This window comes from Cavia porcellus, unplaced genomic scaffold, assembly GCF_034190915.1.
Source record: "Cavia porcellus strain 051 isolate PalLab524CR breed Dunkin Hartley unplaced genomic scaffold, mCavPor4.1 scaffold_49, whole genome shotgun sequence".
NCBI classification, from domain to species: domain Eukaryota; kingdom Metazoa; phylum Chordata; class Mammalia; order Rodentia; family Caviidae; genus Cavia; species Cavia porcellus.
The window spans coordinates 3,978,322-3,999,644 of record NW_026947532.1 but is presented as its reverse complement, the minus strand read 5'-3'; the positions used below and the strand labels follow the sequence as shown (position 1 = coordinate 3,999,644).

The window sequence follows — 21,323 nt, the reverse complement described above, 5'->3', positions numbered from 1 at the left end:
ATTTATAGTCTGTGTTCTACAGTGACAGCTGGACGCATTTAGAGTTAATTTTGGATGTGGTGCCAAGCAGGAACTGGAGGGGATTTTTGTTTTTGGTGTTTTGAGATAGGTCTCACAATGTCCTTCAGGCTGGCCTTGAACTGACTATGTAGCCCAGGTTGGCCTTAACTCACAGCCATCCTCCTGCCTCAGCCTCCTGAGTGTTGGAATTACAGGCTGGCACCACCATGCCCAGCTTTGGGGTCTTTTTTATTTTAATAATTGTGGGTGGATAACTTTGTTGCTCCACAGCACTGGCAGCAAAGCTTAGCACTTTCAAGTGCGCTGCCTTCTCAGCTTTGTTGGTGACAAATGACCACCGCCCGAGAGCTATTTCCAGAGTGCGTGTGCAGCTGAGCCTGCGGGTCACCCTGATGCCACACTGGCCGGCCTGGGCGCTGCGCTTTGCCTCAGGTCCCGGCCAAGCCGCGGGGCCCTTGTCCTGCTGTGCCCCACATGCTGTGCCAGGCGGAAGTTGGGGTCACACTCTCCCGCCAGCTGCATTCCCTCCTCCTGTCACCTCTCCCACAGTGACAGGCTTTGCTGAGGCCCGGCTGCACCCGAGCACCACATATTTGATCCCCTCTGCCCCTGACCCTCTCTGGTTTCCCACCTGTTGGGTTTCAGTGAGTGTGAGGTATTTTGATCACATCCGCCCGTTACCCACTCTGTGCCCTTCCCCTTCTCTCTGGCTCTCTTCCTCTTGTCTAATAATAGGCTCCCTTCTGCTCGCCCACTCACTTGCTGGCTTTTTTTCTTTGAGACAGGGTCTCACTGTGTGGCCCAGGCTGGTCTTGAACCCATGGCAATGCTCCTGCCTCAGCCTCCCAAGTGCTGGGATCATAGGCATGAGCCCCACACCCAGCTCGTTAAGTGTTAACTTCAGTCAACAGTGTTTTATAGTTTCAGTGTTGAGTTTCTCAACATTCAGGCCTTTTCATACCGTGGGCTGTAGTACCCTTTAGAGGACTAAATCAGCGTTTAGCTTCTCCCCATGAAGGGCATAGATTGTTCCAGTTTTGGGCTACTACAAATAAGGTTGCTGTAAACTTTTGTTACCCAGCAGGTGTGGTGCACACCTCTGATGGCAGCACTCGGGAGGCTGAGGCAGGAGGATTGCTTTGAGTTTCAGACCAGCTTGGGCTACATAGAGACACCTTGCTCACGAAACAAAAACAAAAGCAAAAGCACCGGAAAGCAGCGCCAGCAGGGTGGCTCAGATCCGCACGGTGAGCCAGGCCCCTCAGGCAGAGGCTTCCCACGCAGCCAGCAGTGACCCACATAGCAGGGTTTGCCACGGAGTGGGACCAGAGGCCGGTGGCCTGGCTGCAGGCGCCACTCCCAGGTGCTCATCCCTGGGCTCCAGGCCCCAGCCTGCTCCTGAGGAGGTCGTGCGTCCCCAGGGCGCCCTGTCCCCGCTCGAGGCTGGAGGCAGATTCAGTTGCCCAAGCTCATGGCTTCCACACACCAGTCTCACAGCGGCTTCCTGTACTGGGGCCCTCGGGATCCTCAGTGCGGCGGGCGCCTAGCACTGCCGGTGTCAGCGTAGGCACCGTGGGCTGTGTTGGTGACAGCTGGGGAGGCCTCACGGGAAGTGGCCGCGGTGCCGGAAGTCTCCAGGCTCCTGCAAACCACCCCGACCCCGGCTTCAGCAAGAGCTCTACCCCACTCTCCAAGGCCCCATGCAGGGCCCCTGGCTGCAGGGACAGGAAATCCCCAGCCAGCTCAGTGGCAGCCGTCACCCATGTCAGCAGGAGCTCCTGGTGCCCACTGTGGGCTGCTCCATCCCTGCCACTCATACAATGGGCCATGTTGGAATCAAAGAATCAGGAGCCGGGTGTGGAGGCAAGTAACTGTCATCCCAGGCCTCTGGGAGGCCAAGGCTGGAGGATCGGAAGCCTCACAGCCTGGGCAATGTGGTGACTTCATGAGACTGTCTCAAGAAACAAAAAAAAATTTTTTTAGTGTGTGTGCAGTAGATGTGAGGGCACTCGTGGTGGAGAACTGTGGCCTGTGGGTGACACGTCTGCGTTCTTCCCTTCCCATCCCTGCAGTCCCCTCCCATCTGTGAAAGGCCTGTCTTCCCGTTTCCATTATCCAGCCTTTATTTTGCAATTTAATGTATTTGTGCTCTGAGTTTCTAACCATAAAACTAACCATGACATTGAAGCTACATGTCTGATTTATCTCACTGGAACATTATGGTCTAAGGGGCATCCTTGGTCCTACAGAGCCGTCCTTCTTCATGGCAGAGTAGTGCTCCACTGTGTATCTGTGCTATGCCTTCTTTGGCCATTCTGATGCAAATGCTTCCACGTTCTACATATTATTTTTTTTAAGAATTTCAGGGCTGGCCAGGAATTTAGCTCAGCGGCCAGCGCCTGCCTGGCAAGCATGAGATCATGAGTTCAATTCCTGGTACCAAAAACAAAAAACAAAAACTTTTCAGGACTGGGGGAGCCAGGTATGGTGGTATGCACGTGTAATTCCAGCACTCCGGGAGGCTGAGGCAGGCAGATCACAAGTTGTAGCCTGGGCCATCTATTGACTTTGAAATTAATAACTTTTTTTGGCTTTTTGGGATCGTAACAGACCTTCCCAAAGGTGGCCCTGGAGGCCAGATCAGCCACACCATGTGTCCTGTCCAGCATCCCTCAGGTCACTCATGCAGTGACTGACAGGGTGGGCATCAGGGCAGTGCAGGCATGGGGACAGCGGACGGCTCAGAGCCTCGCAAGCCTGGGACACTGAGTGCTCTGGGGTGGCCCTGGGGGAGGAGGTGCACCAGAGAGGAGCCCCAGGGCAGCTCCTGTGACACCAGCACCCACAGCTGGGGGACACAGAGGGAACAGGGTGGGAGTACATCTGCCGGGTCTGGGAGGGACACGGGGAATTGCGTAAGGGCGGAGTTTTAGAACTTGCAAACTAGGGGCTGGGGATTTAGCTCAGCGGCATAAGCACCTGCCTTGCAAGCAGGCAGTCGTGAGTTCAATCCCTGGTACCAATAAAAAGGAAAAAGACAAAAAAAAAAAAAAAAGAACTTGCAAACTGGACCAAAGGAGAATAATTTGGGGGGGACGGTGCTGGGGCTGGGGCCCAGGGCCTCAGCACTGAGCTGTGTCCCCCATTTCTCTTAATCCTCGAGGCGGGGGTAGTGGGGGAGGGTCTTCCTAAATCGCCAAGTTGCCCAACTCAGCTGTGGGAAAAATCTGGCCACAGTCATCTGACCCCACACAGCACTTAATGTGTGTTTATTTCTGGTGGAAGCTGGGGATCTTGGTGATAACTGGGCCCATCCTTGGTGGTGCTGATGCCACAGGTGAGTTTAGCTATGGTGTCTAAAGAAAGGCAGGATGGAGCAGGATGGGGTGCACCTGTCACCCCAGCATTTGGGAGGCTGATGCAGGAGGGTCACCAGGCAGATTTGATGTCTAGCCTGAGCTCCATTGTGACACTGTGCCTCAAATTAAAAAAAAAAACTTTAAAAGAAGTACCTCTGGTCCCCGAGGTGGCCCTGGTCTCCTGGGGACACCTGTGACACAAGACACATCTGTCACATCTCTGCCGCCTGGCCAGAAAAAGCAGCTTGGGTGGTGTCTGGGCCCGGGATTAGGAAACTCAGGCCTCTGAGGTCAGGCGACTCTTGATTCTGCTCAGCAGGGTGAGTGGCCGCCGGGAATAGTACAGGCTTCTGCCTGGTCTCGCCCGCTGTAAACACCCAGCCATGCCGCCCTGCCCCTGATGCTAAAAGTCTGATAAAGCCCTCGCCGGAGCTCGGCAGCTGGAGGAACTAATCCTGCCCCTGCATTCCCAGCCGCACTGTCTCGGGAGCAGGAAGTGTGCTGGCCTGGGCCAGGACCCGGGTCAATTTTGGGGTTTACCCCTCTGGATGCAGGCAGAGAGGGAGTTTATCGGCTCTCACATTTTTCTCACATTGGAAAATTTCAAGCACCAGCCGGGCGTGGTGTCGCACCCCTGTGATCCTGGCGCTCTGAGAGGCAGAGACAGGAGGATCACCCAGTCTGGAAAATTTATGAAGGATTTGGTAAGACCCTGTCTCAAAATAAAAATACAACAGGGCTGGGGATGTAGCTCAGTGCAGATGCCCTGTTCAGTCCTCAGTCCTACAAACAACAACAAAAGCACAAAAGTTTCCAGTGCTCGAGGTCACTCTGGGACCTGCGGGCATTGCAAGGTGACCCAGGCAGAAGGTCAAAGCTGGACATTTTAAGTCAGCCCAGGGCTGCAACTTCCTAACCTGGGGACCCTTAGCAGGTCCCCTGGGTCCCTCTTGGGGTCAGCTTCCTCTTCTGTGAGAAGCAGCAGCCCTGGATATGCCTGGGGGCGGCAGAGCCCCTTGGTGTGGACAGTGCGCCTGCCTTCGGGATGTGGTCCTCACCGTGGCTGTCTGTGTCATAGGGACCACAGGGGGCAGTGTCCAGCTGGTGATATCGAGTGCTTTCATCGAGTGCCCAGATCCCAGCCAGCTGGACAGGTCTGTGCAGGTCCCAGCCAGCACGTGGATGGCTGTAGGGCAGAGGAAGCCAGAGGTGACATAAATCACATGATGTTCACATCGGAGTCCGGGACTCTGTCTCCTCTGGTTTCAGGACCCCAGCTCCCTCTGTGGCAGCCCAATACTGAGTTCTGTGCTCTGTGAATCAACACCAGGGCAGGGGTGCCAGACTCAGTGGCTTGCAGGGAGGCAGATGCTGCATGTGGGGGTCCCTGTCAGCTGTTCTCCAGATGTCTCAGCAGGTGGGAAGCCCCCCATCGCCCCACCAAGGTCCCCAGAGAGAGCTGTGACAGCTGGCCATGCCTGGCGTCCGTCTCACCCAGCCTGGATTCTAAATTTAACCCACTCAGCTTGTGGCTGGAGCCTGCCATGGGGCCACTGAATGCCACTGGGAAGCCACCGTCTCTGCCAGGCCCTGTTTCATCCACACCCAAACTCAGGGTGCCGCCCCCACCCCACCAGCCGCAGGTGTGTGGAGATGCTGAGTCCCCAACACCACCCAGCCGGACTTCCTCTGGCTGCTGGTTCTCAGGCACAGGCATGCAAAACGTACACATGCACACATGCGTGCACACGCGCATACGTGTGCACAGTGTCTCCACAACCCCAAGCCAAACACCACAGTGGCTGGCACCACCCAGCAGCCATCTGGGTGGGGGCGGCAGCACAGCCGGTTATGCAACTTCCTGCCTAGGTGTCTCAATCCGAGGAGGCAGGATACGGGTGCTGCAGGGTGTGCACGGTGGGAAAACCCAGCAAGACCGAGTGTGACATTCGCAGAGCGTGCTGGGGGCTTCCTGTCCCGGATGGTGCTGCAGAGAGACTGCCACACCCACCTGGGACGAGCCTGGAGCCGCAGGTGCCCAGGCAGCCGCTTTGCACAGGGAGAGTGAGCAGGGCTCTGAGGGCCAGGACGACAGGGCAGGAAGACTTCCAGGAAGTGAGGTGGAGGAAAAGGCATTTCCTGTCTGGGACCCCGGATGCTGCGCAGGGGTTTTCCTGCAGCACTGGGATGGAACCCAGGGCCTCCCCACAGAGCTACATCCTCAGCCTGTTTTACTTTTTTTAATTTGGGGATAGCATCTGAGTATCTAAATTGCCCAGGCTGGGCTTGAACTTGTGATCCTCCTGCCTCAGCCTCTGACATGTTACAGGACCACAGGGGTGACCTGAGTTAGGGCCCAGCCTGAACAGTCACTGTTAGCATATCCGCCAAAAAGCCAAGCTTGAGCCTGGCGCAGCGGTACACCTGTGATCCCAGCACTCAGGAGGCTGAAGCAGGAGGATCGCTGTGAGTTTGTGGCCAGCCTGAATTGCATGAGACCAACTCAGAAAAACACAGTCAAAAAGAAAAAGCCAAGTTCCTCCTGAGTGCCCGCTACCAGGGGCAGGGGCAGCCAGCTCAGAGGAAGACAGGGTGCAGAGAGCAGGGGAGGCAGCGCCCTGCTGCCCGGTCTTCAGGCGCTCGGCACCCCAGTCTCACACCCTCCACCTGGGATCCAGCCCCACCCCCACCCCCACCCCCACAGCCAGCCCGAATCGCCAGGAAATACCAGGTGCCAGCCAGGCCTACTTTAAAATTAATTTTATTTCTTTTGTTATTTGTGTCTTCACTTGAAATCTTTAAAAAAGGCTCACTGTACATCGTCTTCGAGTCTCGTGCCTCTGAGAGTACACGGTGCAGTTTCACAGTAATCTCCGCAGCTGGGGACGGTTGTTATTGCTGAAGGAGGGAGTGTAGGGAGTGTCCAGGCCGCACCAGGTGTGGGGACAGCAGAGGGACCAGGCCTGGTGGGGAAGCCTGGGCCTGGGCCCCAGCACAGGAAGGAGGCCGAGGGTCCAGCCTAAGCGGGCATCCCTGGCAGGACCACCGGCCCCTCTGGGGTCCCTCCGCCCCATCACCTTTAGCAAGGCAGGAGGGAGCACGAAAGGGGGACGGGGTAAAGGGCGCCAGGGCCAGGCAGGGGCATGCAGGGGCAGATCCTGGGCTGTGAAGTGTTTGTTCAGACCCATCGGATGCAGGCCACACACCTGTCCCCAGGAGGCTGAGGCAGGAGGGTAGCCATGAGTTCAAGGCCAGCTAGGGCTACATAAGTTCAAGGCCAGCCTGAGCTACATAGAAAGTAGTAGATGAGAAAGAAATGTGGGTTTGAGGGTCCCTTCCTGTCCTTCCTGCCCCGGCCTACCTTTTGGAAGACCCCCGGTGGTGACCAGGGCTGGATGAAAGTCTACTTTCCCGCCCCTCCCTGGTGCCCATCTGCTCATTAGTGCAAGGAAGACCTGAGTGTAGACAGTGCCCTGCCGCTGGGGTGCTGGGCCCCCACTCCCACTCAGGGCCGCAGCCTCTGGGCCTCTGGGAGACCTGGCCCCACCGTGGGCGCTCAGTACCCCCAAGTCCATCCCACCAAGCGAGTTGTGGCACCCGCTGCAGCATGGACACCCAACCAGAGGCCCAGGCGCAGAGGAAGCGGATGAGCCCCAGGGCTGGGGTTCTGTGCTCAGTTGTGAGTCTGCCTGCAGCCTGGGGTGGTGGTATGGCGGGGCATGGCGGGGCTTCGGCAAGCACCCCCCAAGGCGCTGGGAAGATGGTGTGAAGAGACTCAGCCGGCTGGAGACCGAGTCCTGGGTGTGGAGGGTGGACCCCAGGAACAGCCCCCTCAGGCTGTGCAGGCCCAGCCCTTACCATGGCTCGGTGCCACTCGACCCTCCCCAGCCCTGGGCCCTAGTCCCCTTGAGGACAGGAAGCAGCACTGTGGCTGTCACTCACTGTCCCCGTCAGGTGACACGGAGCCCCCGCCCGGACTCGGGGCCTGTGTGTGGCCTCCCCCAGCAGCCTGGGGTGGCATCCCCTGAGAAAGAGCCAGGCGCCCCAACTCAGCTCCCTGCTGTGCCAAGGGGTGGTAGCCGGGCACTGGGGCCACCAGATTCAAGCCTTCAGATGCAGCGTGACGAGGGACCTCATGCCTTCCCCACCTCGGAGGCTCATGCTGGGCAGTGGGGACCGGGGTGGCCCTGAGCCCCCAGGATCAGCATGGATGGAAAAGGAAAAGCCACCCGTAGAGGACGGGCTCGGGGGTAGGGCTGGGGACAGAGGGGCACCACTGACCGGCCACGGGGTCCCCCACTGCCCCTCGAGCCACCCCAGGCCACTTAAGGCTGCAGGAGGGATGGAGTGAGAGAAGCCAGCACAGACCCTGCCCTGCCCCCAGTCCAGGGAGGGGGAGGGGCGGCAAGGTGAAATCTGCCTGTGGCTTTGTCTCTGCCAAAGCAAAACAGCAAACAAATGGCTGGTTTTAGACCCTGCTCTCCCGGATGCCCGGGGGGGAGAGGGGTGCCCCCCAGCCCTGGCCAAAGATAGGGGCTAGTGGGGACAGGGTTCTGCACTTTCTCTAAGTCCTTTTTTTTCCCTTTAAATTCAGCTTAAGGCAAAAGTTTGGCAAAGCAAGTCTACGTAAGGCCGCGTGGCAGAGGATGAGGGATGGAGGACGACCACCAACACACCAAAGGCATGGTGGCCGCGGCAGGTCCCCTCTATGGCCGCCCTGAGCCCCGCCAGGAGGAACTGAAAAGAGAAAGCCGTGTTTCGGGGAGTCGCCCACAAGTGGGAGACAGGACGGTGAGGAGGGGACCGTAGTGCCCCCCACCCCACCCCGCCCCGCAAGGAAGCAGGGGCGAAGCGGCGGCCGTGGGGGTGCACAGGGGACAGTAGCACAGTGAGGTCGCCCGCGGAGGAGAAGGTAGAATGGTTGTATTTTGCAGAACAGCCTCGGGCCATCCCAATCGGAGCTGGGTCACTGTCATTGGAGTTCCACCCAGCGGGTGGCCCGCGTGGCACCGTCACCGGTGCTTGGGCGGGATGACCACCAGCGGGGGCCCGTACTTGGGCCGCCACATGAGGACCTGCGCGTCATTGGCGTTGGGCTTGACTAGCGCGCTGGGCGGGATGGGCTCATTCTTGCTCAGGATCTTGGGCTGGGCCTGCGCCGTGGGCTCCCGCAGCCGTGCGCGCTGGCCCAGAGGCCGCGTGGGGTTCACGTCGATGCTGAGCTGCATGCGCCAGTGCAGCGTCTGCAGGATGATCATGTCGTTGGTGGACGTGTTGGTGGCCACCAGCCATGTGGTGAAGCTCTGGTCCCGGTAGATGTTGGTCAGCTTGGCCACGTTGCTCTCGCTCACGGGCACGGCCCACGTGACGCTGGGGTAGAAGTTGTCGTTCATGCTGATGATAAACCTGGAGTCCCTCTTGGTGGGGCCTACGATGGTGCAGGTCTCAGTGGTGTTGCCGTACCAGGGGTAATTCACCCCGTCCGAGTCGCTGATCGCCTCGATCTTGCCCTCCTGCAGGTCGGGAAGCTCCCAGCTGGACCTACGGACACAGTGAGGAACTTGGGTCACTAGCTTGCCCCCCTCAGCAGGGCTGCCCTGGGTCCCTGACAACAGGGTGCAGGCGGAGGACCTGATCCCCTCTGCCCTCGGGGCCCACTGCTGTGGGGTGAGCAGGGGACACACAGGAAGCTGACGTCAAGGAAATCCAGGCACCATCACTCCAAGGGCCATGTCCAGCGACAACCCAACACCCTCGGTCCCCATCAGGCCTGAAACCATCAGATCTCATGAGGATTTGAGGAAGCTCCAGGTGGCTTTCGCCTTGAACAACTGTCACTTGGAGGAAGCTGCTGGCCATCCCCAGGGGCCATCACAAACACAGACACAAGCTAGGTGCCAGGCTGAATGTAGAAGGCCAGCATGTGACCTCAGGCCAACACCTGTTCCTCTGGGCTTCCGTACCCTCACCCAGGAAAAGGGGGTGACTCCACCCAGCCTTTCCTCCTCTAGAGGCCTCACCTCTATCATGAAGGGGGCTCTGGACTCCGGGGCCCTTACCCAGGCCACTGCTGACCCCCTTGAGGAGGAAAACCATCCCCAAGGGCTCCACTCCCTCCCAGCCTCAGCAGCCTCTTTCCGGGCTGAGCCATAGACACCGGTCATGGACAACCCGGCCACAGCAGCCGGGCGGGAAGGGACAGTCCCTGGCAGGCACAGGGTCAGCCTTGTCCACTGCTACCGCTGGGCCCAGGATGGGACTTGGGAAGCCCAGGCCCCTTGGTGGCCCAGCACCCACTTGAGGTACCTGTCCCTCTGGACTCCAAACCCGACCCGCCCTCCTCGTGGTCACTTCAAGACTTCAGGCAGGAACTCGCTCATCCAGGGCTGGGCACAAGGCAAAAGCCTGCCAACTGGGAGCCACCAATGCCACTGGCATCAAGTGTGGTCATGATAGGTGGACATGGACCTGGGGCACAGAGACTCCTGCTCCCACCCAGTGGTGGGCTCCTGGCATCCGCCTCAGGTGCAGCAAACAGGTGCCGGGACGCTCATCTCCAACCCCAGCCAGTGAGTAAAGGAGGAAGCAGAGATGAGAGGCAGGGGGTGGGGCGGGGCGGGCGGTGCTACAGCCTTGCTCCTGCTCCTGTTCTGCCCAGGCTGGATAAAACCAAGCTCAGGACGAGGCGCCCGCACACAGGTCACACCAGGGTGCTGTCCCCAAAGAGCAACTTCCACCAATTCCTCTTCATAGTGTGACTCCACGGAGCCAGAATGTCTGCACCTGTGAGGCTGAGGCAGGAGGATCCCTGTAAGTCTAGGTCACATGAGTGAGCTCAAGGCCAGCCTGCACTACACAACAAGACCTGTCGCACACACACAAGAAGACACGAGAGTCCATGCACACATTCTTGAGCCTTAAGAGAGCCAGAAACTCTGACACCTGATACCACAGATGAGCCCTGAGCATGTGATGCTACGCCCACCATGAAGAGAGGAGGATTCCAGCCCTTCCAGGAAGCACCTGCCACATCCCGGCTCACAGAGAGAAAGGAGACGGGCAGGGCGAGCTGCAGGGGCAGGCAGAGGAGGGACAGGGGAGACGGATGCCCTGGATGGACGCAGGTGTCCATTCAGCCCTGGTTCTCCACAGATGGCCACTGTCCCCATGAGTGGCAGGCACTCCGTGTCTCGTGTGGGACTTGCTCAGAGCCAGGCCCCTCTGGAGTCCCACAGGAAGAGCATGCATGGCCAAGGGACCAGCACTGGGGACCTCGTCCCGAACGCCCTGCACTCTTTCTCCCATGCAGGCTGAGGCTGACCCTCACTGAGGCATGCTGCACCTACAGGGTCTCCCTAACTTGCCCAGACCTGGACTGGCCACCCTCCTGCCTCAGCCTCCAGAGTCGCTGGGATGACATGTGTGCCATTCTGACTGGCAAGACAGGCAGCAGACCTTGCAAGCCAACAGAAGAGAACACTGACACGCTGTTCAGACTTGAGAATCTCAGTACAGCGACAGAGCCATGGGCCCCTCTCAGGACCCTTCTCAGGCCAGGGCTTGGCCCACTGGGAGTCACCCCTGTCTACAACCCCAGGCAGTAGAGGGCAGAGCTGCTTGTCACAGCCCTGTCCATGTCCAGCAGAGAGTGGGAGCCAACAGGACCACTGTCAAGTCCAGGCCTGAGCTGGACCTTACCCCAGTTTCAGGGCCCCTGGTGTTGTGCTGGAAAGGGCTTCCTTGCCTTGCCATCCTAGCTGTGGTCCCCCATGGCATTCAATCAACAAACACTGGCATAGCACCTGCTGGCCCTGGAGCTCCCCTGCTTGGTGATGCTGGGGCGCTACACCCTAGAGCACCCAATATCATCCCTGGCCCCCTTTTCTCCTGGTCAGGATCCTCCCTGTCTTCCTCCCAGAAGCCCCCCACCATCTGAAACCACAAACCCAATCTTAGGGCTCTAACCCTGCTAATGCTATGACACTCCATGGCCTGAAACCCGGACACAGCCAGCTGGGACCCCAGTATCTGAATGTATAAACACACACACACACACACACACACACACACAGGCTCGCACCACACCCTGGGCCCAGCCCGGCCCTTACTCCACTCCCAGCGTCTCCTGTAGCCTGGCCTCCGGCCTCAGCACCCTCCTGTCCCTGCTAGGACTCAGCTCAGCTCTGCGGCCAGCACCCCGGGACACTAGCCAGATTCCTCCCCAGGCCAGCTGGTCCCTCAGGTTCAATGTCATGGGTCTCACTTCCCGTACTGGGCACACAGAGCCTGAATGACTACACGATCATCTGAGAACAGTCCCTTCCCAGATGGACCCAGGCTGAGAGGAGCCGGGGTGCCACAACAGCCAGAACTCATGACAGTGCCAGGGCCACATACACTGGTACCAGGCTGGACACTGTTAGCCACACAGGGGGCCTCCCCAGGGGCTGGGCCAGAGAGAGGTGCGGGTAGAGCCACTGCAGTGACAGCTGGTCCCATCCCCACAGGACAGCGAGGCAGCGCCAGCGGGTGTGTTCGCAGAGGAGGCTTAAGGAAGCCAGAGGCCATGTTCAAGGTCACAGCCTGGAAAGCACCAGCCACAGCTCACAGCCAGAGCTCAGCGGCTGCCCACCGGCCTTGCAGGGTCGCTCACTGCACACAGGCACCCTATATACACGCATACGGCACTGCCCTGTGTGTGTGTGTGCACGTGAACAGGCTCCTGGAGGCAATTGCTGGAAACTGGGGACAGGGGTGGCTCCCCCAGGGTGGCGAGGGTCGCCTGAGTGGTGACCCCAGCTCATCCCCTGGTGGGTGTGGGACCCAGGCAACAACCTGAGCCCCCGTCCTGGACAGCTGGGCCGGAAGACGGAATCCTCTGCCACATGCCCGCGTCCACCATGCGTCGCCCCTCGTCTTTGCCCATTCACTTTTTCCCTGAACACGAAGCGCTTCATCATCGTTATTATTATTTTGCACTGCTGGAGATGGAAGCCAGCCACACCCAGCCCCAACCCCAACCACCTTCGCACGAACATCCTATCACCCCCCAAGGCCACTGTGCGGCACTTGGAGGGGCAGCTGGAGGCTCCTGGGAGGTCAGCATGACCTCACCTCCCCCATTACAGAGGTACGCGCAAGCCGCTGGCATTCACAACTTTCCAGGAAAGCAGGCCACGAGCCCACGTCCACGCCGCCCACGCCTGCGCACAGCCCAGGCAGGTTTCTCCTTCCGGGGTGCCGGCGTCACTTCCGGCCGGGCCTGGGCCCCGGGCGAGGAAAGGGAAGTAAGCCCACGGGGCCAGGCGTCTAGGTTCCTGCCCATGGTCTTTCGTTTTCAAGCCAGCCCTTGCGCAGAAGTGCGCCTCTCTGATCCCGCTTCCCCTCCCAAGTTCCTCCCGCTGCCTACCGCCGGCCAGACCCCGGGTCGCTGTCCTCCCCTTCGGCCCCTAACTCTGCAACCCTTGGCGGAGTAGAACCAGGGGCGCATGCGCGCCAGGAGGGCGCTGGGCCCCTGAGCGGCGCCTTCAGCCCAGCGGACCACACGGAATACTGCAGCTCACTGCCTCCCGTCTGCAGGGGCATCGGTCATTTGTGGACACTGGTGCCATCGGCCTTTTGGCATCAGCAGCAGCACTGGCGGGGAGCCCCTCACATGCCTGTCTCCTCCGTGTCTCACTGGGGCGTCCTCACTGCCCTTGCACCATGTGGTCCAGGCTGGAAGCACCAAGGCGCCTGGGCTGTGGCTCATACCCAGATTCCATCCATTTCCCCTGATCCGACCAGGAGAAAAGGGTGGACGTTTTTCACGTCTCCCTTCCCCAGCGTCCAGCGTGGGGTCCAGGTGGACGGACACCAGCCGAGACAGCTTGGCTGGTGCGGGTCCAGGGCAGTTTCTCTGGACTCGCTGGGCCACCCTGCATCACTTCCTCCCGCCCCAGAGCTTCGAATCGGGCTTTTCCTCTCCCGCCCAATCCGCCCTAGCCTCCACCAGAGCCGAGGGGGAGGCCTCTTCCGGTGGCAGAGAGGAAGCCCTGTCCTCAATTGTTCTGCGCAGAGCTCCAAGCGCAGGCCCAGGCTTCAGGAAGAGGCCACGTGGTCAGCAGGGACATTCCTCTAGGGCCTGTCCCAGAGCCCTGGGCACTAAGCACTCCAGGGCAGGTGACTTCAAGGCTGCATCCTATGGGGGGAGGCCTCCCCTTCCCAGGTCTGGGGCGCCCACTTCGGCCTGGAAAGCAGCTGTGCCTACCCAGCCCACTCCATGGCATTCCTCAAGGCCTCATAGCCTGAGGCTCTCCTGCTAAGGAAGGAGACCGAAAACCAGAGGGAGAAGGCGGAAGCCATCCCGACAGCACATACGGAAAGAACAGTGTGTGTTTACCAGGCGTGGTGGCACACCGCAGGATAACAACCAAGCACCAGTACTTATGATTTGAGATTATGGTCCTGAGAGTCATGGAAAATGGAGTAGGAAGCACCATGCTAAGCAGGCACCCTCACTCGGCTTTCCAGGCTGAAGAGGGCGCCCCAGCTCACTCAGCCTTCTCAGCCCGCACAGGAGGGAGGTGCTAGCCTTCCCATTTCACAGATGGGAACCACAAGGCTCTAAGAGATTAAGGGACCAGCTCAGGAGTGTGGGTGGGGCACCACCCCCTGCTGCGCCCAGGTACAGGGAAGGGGCACTATCAACCCAGAGACCCCTTCTTTCTCCCTGTAGCCCAGGGTGGCCTCGAATTTGCTGAAATTCTTCTGCCTCAGCCTCCCATATGCTGGTATTGTCGGAGTGAGCCACCATGCCGGCTCAGCAAACTAGAAAGACCCTTCCTATTTGAGCCACTCTCCTCATGCCCAGGTCTGCCCACTGGCCAAACGCCAAACCTTGTGTCTCCTGGGCATGGCTGTGGCCACATACCAGGTCCCATGGGGGCTTCAGCATAGGGCAAACTAGGGCCAATTCAAAGTGTCTCCCACACAGGGGAGAAACTATGACTTGTCACTTAGAAGGCTCTGCGCCAGCTGACAGGTGGCAGTTGAGGAGTCGCGGGGGACGGCTGTGGAGGCAGGTGTCTCCAGCAATTTTTTCCCTCCCAGCTCGCTTGTGGAGAACAGGGCGCTAGCTCTGAGAGCAGTGTGAATTGGGCCTGGAGCCATGCAGAACCGTCCTGAGCTGGCACAGAGATGCTAGCTTCCTCTCTCCCTGCCCAAGTCGGGGTGTCCATGGGGTGCTGGTTTTTAACTCTGATGCCATTTCAAATATTTCAAAGCCAGAATGTCATCGTAAACAAGTTCTCCTTCTGGCTTAGAGATTAATTGCAGGCAGGGATAACATTTGAGGGCATTACGGATTTCAGCTAAGTATTTGGAATTAATATTTTGAATCCCGGCTCACTTGTGGAAAGCAGGCGCTCTAATCTAGCCTTGGCCACCTGGCTGTCCCCTGCCCAGGCCACTGAGGCCCAGTGCCCAGCTTTTGCATGAATGATTCAAACTGTCTGGGCTGAGTCCAGAGGTTCTCAGGCAGGGTGATTCGGTTTTATTCCTCCCAGAGGACATTGGGCTATGCAGGAGGTCATCTGGGACTGTCACAACTTGGACAGGGGGGCGGAGAGGCCAAGGGATACTGGCTAGGAGACGATGGTCTCCCCTGAACCCCTGCTGGTCTCCAGTGTGAAGACACAGCTCCCTGTGCCTGGGGCCACCACAGGCTCCTGGTCTCCCCACTTGCTCCCACCACACTGGGGCTTAGGAATTTGGAAATAGCAGTAGTGCAGGAACTCTGGGTTAGGGATGGGTGGGAAGGTTCTTTTAAAACCTATCTAAGTGCAGCTGTTTGGGTTCAGGAAGAAGCCAGCCCTTGGGCTGCATCCTGGCTTCTGGCCGTCTCTGTTCCCGCAAGACACAAGGCGGACCCTGGCCTGAGGAACAGGGCTGTTGGGAAGATTCTGTCCATGAGTAATCAGCCCTTAAGCAGTCTCGTCCTCTGCATCTCCCCCACGATGATCACCAGGTCCTATCCCCTGGCTCTGTGCCCTAGTTGTCCCTTCAAGCTTGGCCCTCTCCCTGCAGCTGGTCCTGCTCACCGTGGCACATTAGACCCAGTACCCCCGGGGCACTACCAGGGAGAACATGCTAAAAGAGGGGTCCAGAGCTCCAGGGGAAGAGGAGCCTCCAGGGACTGATGGAAACCAGGGAGCCGCTGGACTTAAACCATCTCCGCCTGGGACTATTTTTAGCTTGTTAAAAGTTAGGGTGCGGGGCCTGGTGAAAGAGGAGGACCTGGACTGGAGCAGTGCCACCTCGAGGAGCAGCTGACACCTGTCCTCATTCTGCGGTTTCAGTCCTGATCCTCGGCCCTACAAAGCTCATCGCTCCTGGCCATCCATCAGAATCCCAAAGGTGACTGATGGTGGCAGCATCAGGGGTGGCAGCCCCCTGCACAGAGGGCCCGGAAGCTGGGCCCAGTAATGCCCAAGGCCAAGGTCATTCGAGCAGTTCTCACATGAGCCATGGAAAAAGGGCCAGGAAGAACCCCTGGTTACAGATTAGGAAACTGAGGCCCAGAGTAGCCAGAAAGCTGGCCTGGGGTCACACCCCAGCCTGGCCTCTCTCTCTCAGACCTGCTTAACCACAGAGGCTAAGATCTCCTTGAATAAGGAACTGAGGAGCTGGTACAGGAAGGCCCAGGTCACCCCAGGTCTGTGCGTCACAGGCCATGGGACAGAAATCAGGGAAGAAGGCAGGAGGTTTAGCTCAGCGGCACAATGTCTGCCTAGCAGGCAGGAGGCTGTGAGTTCCATGCCTGGTATGAAAAAAAAAAAGGAAGAAACCAGGCCCCGTCAGGGACCCCCAGGAAAACCTTTGTTTTTCTCGGATACCCATGAAAGCCAGGGAGGCCTCCTGGGGAAGGGGTTTTCAGAAAGTTTCTCCCCAAGCACGCTATCCTCCCTAGGATGGAAAGCCAGCCCCCAGCCCGAGCTGCAGGATGACAGGGGCTGGAGGGGAGCCACCAGGTGACTCGGGGCGCCACGTGGCCTCTGGGGCGGTCACGGGAATGGCTGACTCTGAGTTTTACCATGTCCCCTGGGACACACATGCTTACATCAGCTCATGGTCCCCAGTTCTCTCCACATTGAGGGTGACCTGCTCCGAGGTCGGGGACCATGCCAAAGCAAGACCAGAGTCCCAGGGTCACCACTACGTCACCCAGGAATTTCTCTGAGACCAGGCTGCAGGGAAGCAGCCACTGAGCTTGAACTGTTCCTAGCCAGGGCACTACAAGACTGACACCAGACACTAAAGTGTCACCTGCATAAAGCAGCCTTCTGCCTGGGAGACACACTCACTGCTCTGCCCTGCCAAGCAACTTGGCTTTCAAAACTAACCACCCTGCTGGCTGCAAGGTCCTCAGCAACTGCCCAGCAAAACATTCCCCCAGGCAGGAGAGGCGAGTCTGGAGCACCCAGCCAGCAGAGTCCAGTCCAGAGACCAGCAGAAGCCCCCACATGGGTTCCTGCGGGCCAAGCCTGGGGGCAGAGTGGAGGCATCTCTGGTGACCCTGATGGCCCTGATACTCCCCAGGCGGGTGGTGTCCTTGCTTTTCTAAAGACTCACAGGGAGGAAGGGTTCACTAGTGTCCCAAGGTCTTGCAGGCCAGAATGCAGGGACCCAGGGATCAGAGACAAGGGCCAGGGAGGCCTTAAGTCCGTGACCCCACACTGAAATAAGTAAATCTTCTGGAGAGTCCCCTGCCCAAGGAGGGTACAGAGAGAGCCCAGCTCCATGGCTACCTGAGCTCCACATACCCCACCACCGTCCCGCTCCGCGTTGGGTCCCGCCACCCGCCAGCCAGGCTCGGATACTCACATGCCCTGCTCCCCATACTGGTTGTAGAACTCCATGTGGCTGCAGGCTTGGATCCAGCCCACGATCCAGGTCTCCTTCTTGGGGATGGGCGGCATGATCACCTGGGCCGAGGCCCGGAAGTGGGGCGTCCGGTAGCGGAGCACCACGCTGGAGGACTCATCGATGCTGGTGGGCACCGGGTCGATGGAGGCTTTCACGTCGATCACCGTGATCCCTTCTTGGAAGACTCTGGCTTTGCCCCCAATGCTGTGGATGCAGCCCATGGCACACAGCACCGCCCGGATCTCCAGGGAAGGCCAGGAGTCCCAGCAGAAACCGGGCATTGAAAGGGTGGAGGCCGCGCGACCCAGTGCGGAGGGACGGGGCGATCCGATCTCAGGGGTCAGGGCGGATATCCATAGGATAGAGAAAAGCTCGCACGACTGCGGGCCTGTTTATAAATAAGGATTTCGCGGCATCTCAAGCGCCTGGGCTCCCCCTCTCTCTGTCTCTCTTCTTTTAGCAATGCACAAAAATCACCAATATTCTTTGCGTTAAAAAAAGAAAAGTTTGGAGTTTAATGGACCAGCATGGTGTTCCGTGTCTCAGTCTCGGAGACGGCCGCTTGGGTCGCTCGCCAAAGTCCGGGAAAGCAGCGGCGAAAGGCGCTCAGTCCCTGCGGCGGGTCGCGCCGCCACCCTCCCCGCAGGCGCCCGGCTTCCTCCCCTCCGCCTTCCGCACGCGCTGCCCGGGCACCCGCGCCCGCCCGGTGGCGCCCAATCGGCAGGAGCGCAGTTTCTGTCCGCGCGGCTGAGGTCCCACTGGCAGGCTAGGGTCAGACGCCCCCACGCGGGCGCGCTGCGTGCCCCTCGCCGCGGTCGCTGTCGCCGCCCGCCGCCGCCGTACGGGGCTCCCGGGCTGTGCGCGAAGAGAACCTGCAGGGAGGCGGAAGGGACAGCGCATCAAAGTTGAGCCCAACTTTACTGCGGGGGCGCTCAGGGGCGGCGGCGCGTGTGCGCGGCTGCCGGGCGGGCGGCGCGGGCTGGGCGGTCTCCCCGGAGGCGGCGTCCCCACCCCCAGCGCCCGCCCGCCCCGTCAGTGGCGGCCGCGCCGCCGCGCTCACCAGCGAATAATCGCGCCGGTGACATCGCCGCTGACTTGCGCCCCGGGCGCGACAGGGGGGGGGGGCGGTACACTGCTGGGGACCGCGCGCCCTTCACGGCCAGGTGGGTCCCCCAGGTCTCCTGGGGGCGCACCCTGTCCCCGAGGCCCGTCTGATTGGCACGAGCCCCTTTACGCGTTGGGGTCGCTGAACCCCGGGACTGCGCCGCGTCCCGCGCGGCGGTCCCCTCGCCAGCCCCCTGCGGACCCAGGCCCCGGGCGTTCCAAGCGCTCGGTGGCCGGGAACTTTGCGCGCGCGCCCCGACCCGGGCGCCGCCACTCACCTGCCCCGGGGCTGCTCCGTGTGCCCGGCCGCGCCCTCCGGACGCCCCGACTCTCCCCTGGACAGTGTCCCTGGGCTCTGTCTCTACTGGGGTCACGGCGGCTTGGGGTTGCTGGGGGAGGCCGGGGGCGGAGGCTGAGGCTCGGGGCTCTCTCGCCCCGACCCCGCGCGCCTCCTTTATTTTACGATCATGGTGAGCGCGCTGTCGCCGCTCAACCCCGCGCCGCGCCGCAGAAGCCCTGCGCGCCCCACGCCGCCCCGCTCTGCTGCGGCATCGGAAAGGCAACCGGGTCAAACTTTGCCGAAACTCGGCCCTTGCGCCGGCCCGTCCCCCGCGCCAGCCCGCAGCCGCCGGCCCGAGCGCAACCCGCCACGCAGGACCGCGCGCCCCGCCGGGAGGGATGCAAGTCCGGAGGCGGCGGCGGGCGGGCGGGCAGGCGAGCACCGCCTCCTCCTCCCCGCCCGCGCTCGCTCCCGCACCCCCCGCGCCCTCCCCCCAAGATCCCCCTCCTCCCTCCCTCTCTGCAGCTGCTAGGGGAGCCGAGCCTCTCCGTGCAGAAACGACATTTCCTTTTCGAGTAACCCCAGGAATTCTGGGTAGTGTAGTTCCCTCTGTATCGGATACAGGGGGGGCTGCTCCCTGTGCCCTTTGACCTCCGCAGACCGAGGAATTTCCTCGGCCTGGGCCCCGGGGGATCCTGGCTGTGAGGGCGGGAAGTCTCTGGAAGGCTCCAGAGCGGGAAGATTGGGGATATGGGGGAACGAAGTTTGGGGGAGACTTGCTGGGGGGCACCGTATGAGAGACCTCTGTCCAGGGCTAGGCGTTTCATCCCCATCAGCCAACGCTGAGGGAGGCCCAGTGTGCTATTTCGCAGAGCTGGGCCACCAGAGAGGCCCTGGCTCCACCTTAGCAAGTATCTATGGAGGGCAGGACCGGGGAATCTGAGCAGGTGCAGTGGGGGGCCAGGGGAACTTTCTAAGCAGCTTCCTTCCCGTCCTGACCCCCAGGCCAAGAGATCTGTGACATCAGAAACCCACCAAGGCCATACCCTTCCCCCCACCCATGAATCTGGTTTCCACAAGTGCCCACAACTGGACACAGGCCCAGTGGAGAAAGGGGATAGTTCCAGCCACTGTGGGGTCCCTCCCAGGGGGACCACCCACCAGGCTGGGTGACCATCTCACAACACCAGCTCAGCCACAGCACAGGAAGGGGTCATGGTCTGTGGCCCATGTCCCCCTGTGGGGTCATCCTTTTGCTGTTCTGCTGGTGGTAATTTGTTCCTAGTCCTTGGACTCAGCTTTAGATTGTCAGGGTGGCCAAGCCAATGGCACGGGGGTGACCCCTGTGGACCCTTTGCTGTCACATGGTGGAATCCAGACCGTACCTGGGTCCCTGGGTACCCCTCCACCACTGGGAAGCAGTCTCTGGCCTCTTCACCCACAGTGACCTCTCCCTGACGCAAGCTCATGGCTCCCACAAAACAGCCCAACCCCTGGAACTCCCCTCAGCCATCAGATGAGGGTTAGGTGTCAAGGAGAAATCAGCTTCCAGGGTGTGGGCCTCATTTCCTGTTCTCCATGGCCCCAATTGCCTAGAAAGGAACAGACTCCACTGGCCAGGTTCATCCTCAAGAGGGGGGACACCGTGTGGGGACTACGGTCCTGAGTTTAAGGGTGTCCCAAGCACATGTGCCAAGCTGCATGACCCTTTGTGGAAAGTGGGGCTACAGTGGCCATGTTGTTCAGTGGAGCCCCTGAGGGTGTCTTTGGAGGGCTGGGTTCCTCCCGAGGCCAGCTGGCAGTGACAGTGCCCCTGTCCCTGGGTCCTGGGCCAGTGGTGGTAAAGCTAAAGCCCTGCTCAAGCCAGCGTTGGACCTTGACCTTGACCCTGAGCTGTCCGAGAAACCTGGGGTCAGAAGACAGCCACTTCGAAAGAGTCCACATGCCAACCCCACTCAGCTCCCCATGGACCTTGGGGCCTGGCCACCAGGAAGCCCCACCAAAGGGGCTTCTATGGGTAGGGATTTGCAGAGAGAAGACTGTGCCTGCACCTGCCCCCACACCCCTGCCAGGACTCTGCTTTGGCCAGCGAGAAGGCCCGGCTGGGAGTCCCTGGTTCCAGGCTGATCTCTCTGGTCCCTGCCACCTCCTCCAGGCAGCCTGGCTGTGAGCCCTACCAGCTGGGCCATTACAGGGCAGTCCCCAAACGTACGGAGGCCACCTAGGCCAGGGTCTATGCTTCGCCGGTCCCTCAGACCAACCTGCACTCAGGATCACAGCAGATTCTCCAGGGCCTCCCCCCCTCCGAAGAGGGGGTCACCATGTAGCCTGAGAAGCATCTTAGAGGAGAGAAAAGTCCCCACTGTGCAGATCGCAAAGTTAAATGCTGGATTCTGTTGCCCTGGGAAACGGGGTTCTCTCCCCAATTGTTTGGGCCTCAGAGAAAGCCAATGGCAAGGCCCGGAACCTCTAACCGGGAGACGGTGGGCGTGGCCCGGAGCAGCCCAGGTGGCTGAGGGGAGATCCAGGTGTAGGCCCCGCTGTCTCCCCCAGGGGGCCTCAGGCTGCAGGAAAAGGGACCTGGTGGCCGAAGGGTGGTCTCACAGGCTGCCTTTAGATGGGTACAGAGGCTAGCAAGGTCATGGAGGGAGGTC

General features: G+C 60.2%; 1 protein-coding gene across 6 annotated transcripts; it reads right to left on the bottom strand.

Annotated features, from left to right (window-relative positions):
* Positions 1-6,125: 6,125 nt before the first annotated feature.
* Positions 6,126-21,045, bottom strand: Fam78a (family with sequence similarity 78 member A). 6 transcript variants are annotated; one of them, XM_063244254.1, is made up of 3 exons: positions 20,931-21,045; positions 17,244-18,157; positions 6,126-8,921 (listed from the first exon to the last, which is right to left on the bottom strand). In XM_063244254.1, the coding sequence occupies exons 2-3, from the start codon at positions 17,564-17,566 to the stop codon at positions 8,393-8,395; spliced, it is 852 nt and encodes a 283-aa protein (XP_063100324.1). In that variant the 5' UTR covers positions 17,567-18,157; positions 20,931-21,045; the 3' UTR covers positions 6,126-8,392. The 6 variants fall into 6 exon arrangements, with proteins under 6 accessions (XP_063100324.1, XP_003470923.1, XP_063100326.1 ...); XM_003470875.5 differs by lacking the exon at positions 20,931-21,045 and adding an exon at positions 18,668-19,119; XM_063244256.1 differs by lacking the exon at positions 17,244-18,157 and having other exon boundaries at positions 20,931-21,007.
* Between the last annotated feature and the right edge of the window lie 278 nt (positions 21,046-21,323).